Below are 8,428 nucleotides of genomic sequence, written 5' to 3'. Positions count from 1 at the left end.
GGCCCAAATAATGGCTAAACACTCTTTCTCTGTAACAGAGTAATTAGCCTCGGCCTTTGTTAGTTCGGCTCGCGTAGGCAACGACATATTCATTAAACCCCGCTTTTCGTTGCGCGAGTACGGCGCCGCGTCCGACGCCGCTGGCATCGGTGTGGACCTTTGTGGGGGCTGCAGGATCGAAGTGGCGGAGGATAGGAGGCGAGGTTAGCAGGTGGCGTAATTTCGTGAAGGCGTCATCACAGGCGGGCGACCAAGCGGAAAGTTCTTTGTCGCCACTTAGAAGGGCTGTCAGGGGTGCACTTATGCAAGCGAAATTTCGAATAACACGTCGGAAATACGAGCATAAACCAAGGAAATTTTGAAGCTCCTTTAACTTCTTTGGTTGTGGAAAGTCGGTGACAGGGCGGAGCTTGGCTGGATCCGGAAGGACGCCGTCTCGCGATAACATGGCCAAGAATAGTGAGCTTTCGGGCGCCGAAACGAAATTTTCTTTAAGTTGAGTTGAAGTCCCGCGTCAGTAAGGCATTTCAGAACGTGCTCGAGACGGCTGAGATGTGTTCAGAAATCAGCGGAAAAGACAACTACGTCATCCAGGTAGCATAGACACGTGTTCCATTTGAGGCCGCGTAAAATATTATCCATCATTTTCTCAAAAGTGGCTGGAGCGTTACACAGGCCGAAAGGCATTACAATGAATGCGTATAATCCGTCAGGTGTTACAAATTCCATTTTAGGTCGATTAGGTGGTGCTAAAGGGACTTGCCAGTATCCAGAACGTAAATCCAGCGAAGAACTCCGCTCCCTGCAAACAGTCGAGGGCGTCGTCGATGCGCGGTATAGGGTAAACGTCCTTTCGTGTTATCTTGTTCAGACGTCGGTATAGTCGACGCAGGATCGAATAGAGCCACCCTTTTTCTTAACGAGAACGACCGGTGATGCCCAGGGACTGTTGTAAGGCTGCACAACGCCACGCTTGAGCATGTCAGCAACCTGGTGGTCAATGACACGGCGCTCAGAGGCGGATACTCGGTAAGGGCGTTGCCGTATAAAGGTGCACGACTGCCGACATCTATCTGGTGAAAAACGGTCGATGTGGGGCCCAAACCGGAAGCATGGTTGTCGAAAGAAGCGCGGAACTTCTGCAAGAGAGCGATAAGCTGGCTTCGTTTTGAAGATGACGTTCCATCGTCGATGGAGCAGTGGAAAGCGTCGAGGAGTGACTGATCAACCACAGGGTCACAAGTAAGTGCGCCAAGGTCCGCAGAAGTAGAAATGGCAGGAGCGTCAAAGATGCAAAAGGTGTCGACCGGTTGAACGAGGCCTAGGCATTCACCATGAAATCAAGGGAAAGGGCAGGCCGTGGGATTGTCTACGACCATTTTCGTGACGCCACTGCGAAGAGTAAGAAGAGCAAAGGGCAGCGGAGAACATCGGCGGCGAATGAACACCTCAGATAGCGTAAAAAGAATTGTGCCATCAGAAATAGCGGTGCATGACACAGGCACAAGCAGGGAAGAGCGCGGAGGGACGGCATTGTCTTTGGAAACAAACAGTTTACCACTAGAAGGGCCGTTTTCGATCGTCTCAAGGTCGGGAAGTGTAGAAAGTTCGAGTTCGGCGTGGCAATAGTCAATAACGGCGTTATTATCTGCCAGAAAGTTCCAGCCTAATATAATGTCATGGGAACACGAGGGCAGCACGACGAATTCGACGGTATACAGTAGTCCTTGAATCAAGACGCGAGCAGTACAGGCAGCGAGAGGCGTAATATTTTGAGCGTTCGCGGTTCGAAGGGAGAAGTCGTAGACAGGCGTCAAAACCTTTCGTAGCGTGTGCGGCAGAGTTCGGCGGAAATTACGGATACGGCGGCTCCTGTATCTACAAGTGCCAGGACGGCAATTCCTTCGACAGACTATAATTACGTTGGCTGGAGAGGGACTAGGACTCGGGCATTGCGACGTGGACGCAGTTTGTGCCTCGGGAACTGCAGCCATCAGTTTTCCTGCTCGGTGGACACGGGACGGCGCCGCATCGGAGAAAGCGAGCGACGACGGGGAGATGGTGAGCGGCGGGTAGACGCGGTTGGGCGATCAATGGAAAAGGAAGAGATAGGAAGGCTGGAAGGCAAAGAGGAAAGCGGAGCGGGGAAAGGTGGCGCTCACCGGATGTTCCGAAGAGGAAGCATGCAACGACGACAATGGCGCGCCACGTGACCAGCACCACCACAAGCAAAACATATTGGGCGGTCATCGAAAGTGCGCCACTGGTGGGGGTAAGGTCTGAGTCGTGGTTGAGGAGCCGGAAAATGCTGTCGGTCGGGTAGCGGCATAGGAGGAAAATGCTGTCGGTCGTGTAAGCGGCATAGATGGCGGCAAAAATGTCGGCGGTCGATGCATATATATAGAGGGCGGCAAGAGCGTTTGTGAACGAGATCGGGAAACTGCTTCAGCGTAAGTGAGAGGTGCAGTGACTGGTGTCTGCTCAGCGGCTGGAGAAACGGCTTGAGATACTTGCTCTTGAATGAAGTCGCGGATTGTAGGAGGCAAAGCGAGTGGTGGTTCCGGGACAGAAGATATCAAAGATAGCTGGCGGGCGACCTCTGGCCGGACGAATTCCTGAATTTTTACGAACAGAGCAGCATGGTTGTCGTCGACTCCAAGGCTTGACAGAGAGTCGGCGGGCGCAGTGGGACGTCGGGTGTGAAGCCGTTCCCTGCGCAACTCGTCGTAACTCTGACACAGTTCTATCACTTCAGCGACAGTGTGATGACTTTTCGATAATAAAATTTGAAACGCGTCTTCCTCAATATCCTTCATTATATGTTTGATCTTCTCCTCCTCTGACATCGACGCGTTCACCCTTTTGCAAAGGTCGACAATGTCCTCAACGTAGCTCGTGAAGTTCTCTCCAGCCTCTTGGGATCGTGTGCGCAAACGTTGTTCTGCACGAAGCTTTTGTACTGCTGGCCGACCGACAACTTGGGTAAAGCTGGCCTTGAAGACCAACCACGAAGTGAGGTCGGCTTCATGGTTTAGAAACCATAGTTTCGCAACGTCCGTAAGATAGAATGCGAGGTTTCTCAACTTGGTAACATCGTCCCACTGATTATGGGCACTCACTCGCTCGCTAGAGGAGATCCAATCTTCAAAGTTTTTGTCATCTGTGTCGGAGAAGATAGGGGGATCTCGCTGACGCGAGGCACCGGCACAGACCAAGGTGGCCGGCGCCGTTGGAGGAGCTGGAGGAGTGCGTGCGTCGTCGGGCATGATGGGGGTAGAGTGCGACTCCGAAGTTCCAGGGTGGTCGAAACCCAGCACGTCCACCACTTGCTAAGAGATTTATTAGCAACAGGCGCAGGCAGTCTACTCTTCTGGAATATATATATATATATATATATATATATATATATATATATATATATATATATATATATATATATATATAGACAGTACAGGAGACGACGCTCGCCGATGTCGCGCAGACTGGCTTCCATCTTGTATGCCTTGCATGCCAGTGGATGCTTTGTAAATACCCTGTAAATATATTTTAAACATCAGATCCTCCCCGTAAAATATATACACGTTTTTCTAAGCACTCCAATCCCCGCTCTACCTTTACCACGTCCGGCTTCCTATAGGAAGCCGGACGTGGTACCGAACATGTGTATGTGTGGTGTCGTGGTGCCGAACATGTGTATGTGTGAAGTCTATAGACTTCACACATACACATGTTATTGCGATAGCAATTATATGGACATTCCAGGCAAATGACCGCCATCGGTGTCGCCGTGATAAAGTCCAAGTGCGATAACTTTGCGGCCGCGCGCCGTATGCTGTATAGTATAGAGGCTAGAAAGGTTCTAGCCTCTATCAATTGCCTCTATACTGTAGGTGTGAGCGAAACCTTGCAAGGGTAAGCCTAGAAGGATGGTAGCTTGAGGTGGCGGTGTCTTCTCGCGCTCGCAAGGGGGGTGGCGAAGGTGGTGCGCGCAAGGTGGGGTAGGGGCAGGTTGGTGCACATCTACTCATACAGCGGCGGCCGCGCGCGTCCTATATGGGGGGGGGGGAGGCAATCTGCGTTGGGTTCGAAGGCTAACCGACTGGAGATAGCTGATGGCTTCCTGTGCGCTGTGCTCTCCGCGCTAAAAATTTCATACCCATATAAATATTGGACGAGCGCGTGCATAAAACTTGAGGTCATTGTTACTCCCCACCAGGCTTTCGTGTCGTCGAAGAGCTTCTCATTTCTGGCACTTGACCGAATCGTTGACCACGCTGCGCGGAAGAAAAGCATTCCGAAAATAATGCGACTTGCTTGTCCAGGATACGCATAATAAGCTACCCCGCCCCCCCTATTTTTTTCTTTTTGTTTCCATTGTCTCTTGACTTTTATAACGTCAATAAACTGAAGAGCTTGCTGTTAGGGTAGTTTGTACACGCTGTTATGAATGAAAACAGGACAATATAGAAAGACCTACAGAACGCTGATTTGCGTACACGGCAAAATATATAAAGGACGGGAGTGCTGGGCCAGGGAAGCTAAGAAACCGCCACAACAAACGTGGCAGGGCAGGTAGGTAAATGGTCTCGAAGTCCACGCAGAAACAGAAATATAGGAATGTTAGCGGCCGCCGCGCCGCTCAACAACTCGGGGAATGTTGAACAATGTGACAGTGACTAACGGAAAGAATTTTAAGTGGAGTGGAGTAATGAATAGGAGGGGAGGAAGGGGGAGAGATGCGCATAAAATGCGTCAAGAACGAAGTTAGCGGCTAATTATTGACATATATTGAGAGCGTTTCGTCACTGTCCGATCGCTCAACGCCAGAAGGCTGCGGCCTGTCGCCTATAGCTGAGGCTCGCCTACCCCATCGTAAGACGAGCTGCTTGCTGCGGAGAGTCCATCCTAACTAAACGTCTCGGCAATTTTTAGAATAAACAGGTGTCAGAATTACACGACGCTTTCAAATCTCTCGGATTGCCCTTATTTTACTGCGAACTACGGATGCCGTCATATTCACAAAGGCTTCTAAACATGAAGCAGCCCTGCTTCGGACTGTCTGCCTCATAAGTTCTCGAGTGTGATCAAATAACAATATGCGTCGCGTGATGAGTACAATACCATGAGCGCGCAAGTTACTTCCAAATATCTCTTCCGACAAGTCGGACAGTAGCTATAGGTCACCAAAAGTGAGTGAAAGTTGCATCATATGATACTAACGAAGTTCTAGCTCAAAGCTTCGCTCCTTTGTTTTTAAATCTAGAATAATATAGCATGCCCACAACGCCGAAAGCGCGATGGGTAGGAAACTTGCAAAATAGTGCCCGCCCTCTCCCGCGCATAGCCGTGGCCGTACCATATACTAGAAGGTCTGGCTGGAAAGCAACGGTTATCTCCACTTTACCTTAACTGCAACAAGTCTGGCCTGCAAACAAGAAGACACACAACGCTGTCTTGATTTTGTATGGCCATGTTTTTAGTGCTGTTAGTTTTTCCAAGTCATCTACCAGCTAGGTCATCGACACACATTACATAAATGCATCAATTCGTAAACGAAATTTTAGTTTTTAGAGAGAGAGAGAGAGGTGAAGGAGGAGAAGGAGTGGTAGTTTCGGCGGAGAGCCCACCGAAATAAATTTCTGGCTACGCCACTGGGTTACTCCATGTGTTACCCCATGTTTTGACCAACGCTGTTGACCAGATATGGTCATGGCTTAACCAAACACTGTTCTTGATAGAAATCTGCAGAAAGGTCTCATTTCTGAGTCTACGTCGTTCAGTGTATAAATACGGGTATCACACGGCGCACTTTTGATCGCGATCAAGCCCGATCCGGATCGAATTTCTCGGTTGCGATTGATTCATTTGCGCAAACTGCGTGAGGGAGCCAATCGCGGTCTAGAACTTCGATCCGGATCGGGCATGATCGCGATCGAAAGTGGTCGTGTGACACCGGTATAAGACATTGCACAGTTAAGTGCCTGTTTTTTTTTTTTTAAGCACAAATTTGTCTTCGTTTACGGGGTTGCAAGCTGCTGCCGCGACAGCGCAAACATAAACTTGTATCGTCGCCTGCCGGCAGATACAGAAAACAACCGATCAGGGACGGTTGCCGCGTGCTGCCCGCTCCTCTGGAACACGCGGCAGCCATCCCTCAAACGCTGCTTTCCGCAGCTGCCGCAGGCGGCGACAGAAGTTTATGCTTGCGTTATAGCGGAATCAGGTCTCATCCTCATAAACGAAGGCAAATTTGCAATTTTTTTTTAATAACTAGGCAATTAACTGTGCCAAGTGTTACACTGAACGACGTAGACTCCAAAAATGCGATCCTTCTGCAAAATTTGAGGAAGAACAGAGCAAAAACAGTGTTTTCTGTGCCCGTGTGAAGCGCAATTTTTTTTTTTTCGAACACGTTAAGCGAAACGAGCATGCCCCTTAATATGGTCGCGGGTGCGACGTGAGATCAATTGTTCAGTAACAGATCTTCCGCGATTTTGCGCCACGATACTCGCTCTCAAAATTGTGATTCATGTCGTTTGTTTGAGGCATGAAAGAGCGGCCACCGCCTTCGCGACTTTCATCGAGTTGTCTGCTCATGGAGGAAGAGGAGTTTATTTCCTTTCTCCATGGTCTAACCAGGACCTGGGTCTAAGCTATGCCTGGGGTGCCTGGTGGGACGGCTGCCTAATACAGCCGCTACCAGCTAGACGCCCTCAGTACGTTGATGCTAGCGCCAATGCGCGCCTTCAGTTACCACCTTAGCCATTGGCCGGTCGCCTTGGCTATCCGCTATCACTGGCTGGAATGTGCTTTTACGAACAATTCTAGCGTAAGTAATTTTGAGAATAGGTGCATTAATGCCACAATATATCCCTTAGTTTTACAAGGGTATTCACAAAACAATCATGTAAGTGCCGTCCCCGAGTGGCCATCGTCGGGGCGGTCATCAGTCCCGTCGCGGGATTAGCCGGGTGCGCGTTTTATCGCGTTTTGCTGGACCCAATAAAACTTTATTCACTCACTCACTCCTAACTACCGTGGTCATACCTTTTGACAGACAGCATAGACCATGACTCTCTCAGTCGCAGAAATTTTCCTTCTTACCACTGGTGCACTCGGATGTATACACTTTTTGTGATTTGCATGTGGCATCTGCTATACGTACACCTGTGGTAATTTGATCGGGAACTAGGTATCCTGAAATGTGAGACTTTTTCGGTTTCGCAGCTAATTTCTTTTGTTAGTGTATATATATATATATGTGTGTGTGTGTGTGTGTGTGTGTGTGTGTGTGTGTGTGTGTGTGTGAATGAATCGAATTATAGGTAGTAACCTACTTTCAGTATTGTATAAATATTTACAGAGATAACATCCAACAGAATCAGGGCAACATTTCAATCAACCAAGAGAACAGCCTGGCTTCAGGAATTGTATTTTACAATGAATCGCATCCGTACGTCTCATCACTCAGGTAACTTAGAAAGTTGCGTAGTACAATCGGCCTCTCATATATATTGGCTTTCATAGATTATGAATAGACATTTGATTCAGTAGAAATATCAGAAGTCATAGAGGTATTACGTAATCAAGGAGTACATATGACGCTTATGTAAATATCTTGGGAAATATCTGCAAAGATTCCACAGCTGCCGGAGAACCGCGGTTTAGAAAGTTACCTATCAAGAAAGGAGTCAGGCAAAGAGACACAATCTTTCCACTGCATGCTTAGAAGTATTCAAGCGATTAGGCTTTGTAATTAGACAGGGAATTAAGGCTGAGGAGTAAGGATCAACGGCGAATATCACGGCAACCGTTGTTCAATAGCCTGTCGAGTGAACTAGAATTGAGGCTCGCCAGTCAGCCTCTAGAGTCTGTCCAGGAGCACGTTTGCCTATTATCGTTTGTCCATCTATATCTATATCGGAACATAGAGTTTCTCACAGTGAGAAACTCTATGATAGGGAACCCTGATCATGAGAAGGAAATATACAGAAGAATAAAAATTGGATGGAGTCCATACGGCAGGCATTACCAAATCCTGACTGGAAGCTTACCATTGTCATTAAAAAGTGTATATATATATATATATATATATATATATATATGCACACACACGCACGCATAGACAACGCCCGAAAAGCGTTGGCTTGATTGGAGGCTCCGGCTCGGAAGGCTGAGACAGGCTGAGAGGTTCGTCAAGCCACATTGAGCCTCATCGCGAGACCCGGCAACCCGGCGAGACGCCGACTTGACAAAAAGTTTTTGAACCGCGTGGTTGCGAGTCAGTCCTGTGTAAATTGTTGACTAGGCGGGAAGATTCTCATCATGAAGCTCAAGAAGACTCAAGGTGCACCTGCAAAGCCATCTAAGGTATTCTGTTTGCCGATATAATTGATGCGCATCCAAAAGAAAAAAATATTTGTTTGCC

At 48.5% G+C, this 8,428-nt stretch overlaps 1 protein-coding gene across 1 annotated transcript in view; it reads left to right on the top strand.

Annotated features, from left to right (window-relative positions):
* Nucleotides 1-8,214: 8,214 nt before the first annotated feature.
* Nucleotides 8,215-8,428, top strand: part of LOC126547253 (uncharacterized) — a 70,903-nt gene continuing 70,689 nt past the window's right edge. Inside the window, exon 1 of the mRNA XM_050195207.3 lies at nucleotides 8,215-8,370. Coding sequence (XP_050051164.1) covers nucleotides 8,326-8,370 — 45 coding nt within the window. The 5' untranslated portion in view covers nucleotides 8,215-8,325. The remainder of the gene's footprint in view (nucleotides 8,371-8,428) is intronic.

Source organism: Dermacentor andersoni, chromosome 1 (assembly GCF_023375885.2).
Source record: "Dermacentor andersoni chromosome 1, qqDerAnde1_hic_scaffold, whole genome shotgun sequence".
NCBI classification, from domain to species: domain Eukaryota; kingdom Metazoa; phylum Arthropoda; class Arachnida; order Ixodida; family Ixodidae; genus Dermacentor; species Dermacentor andersoni.
Note: the sequence above shows the minus strand (reverse complement) of the source record. Positions and strands in the feature narration are given on the sequence as shown.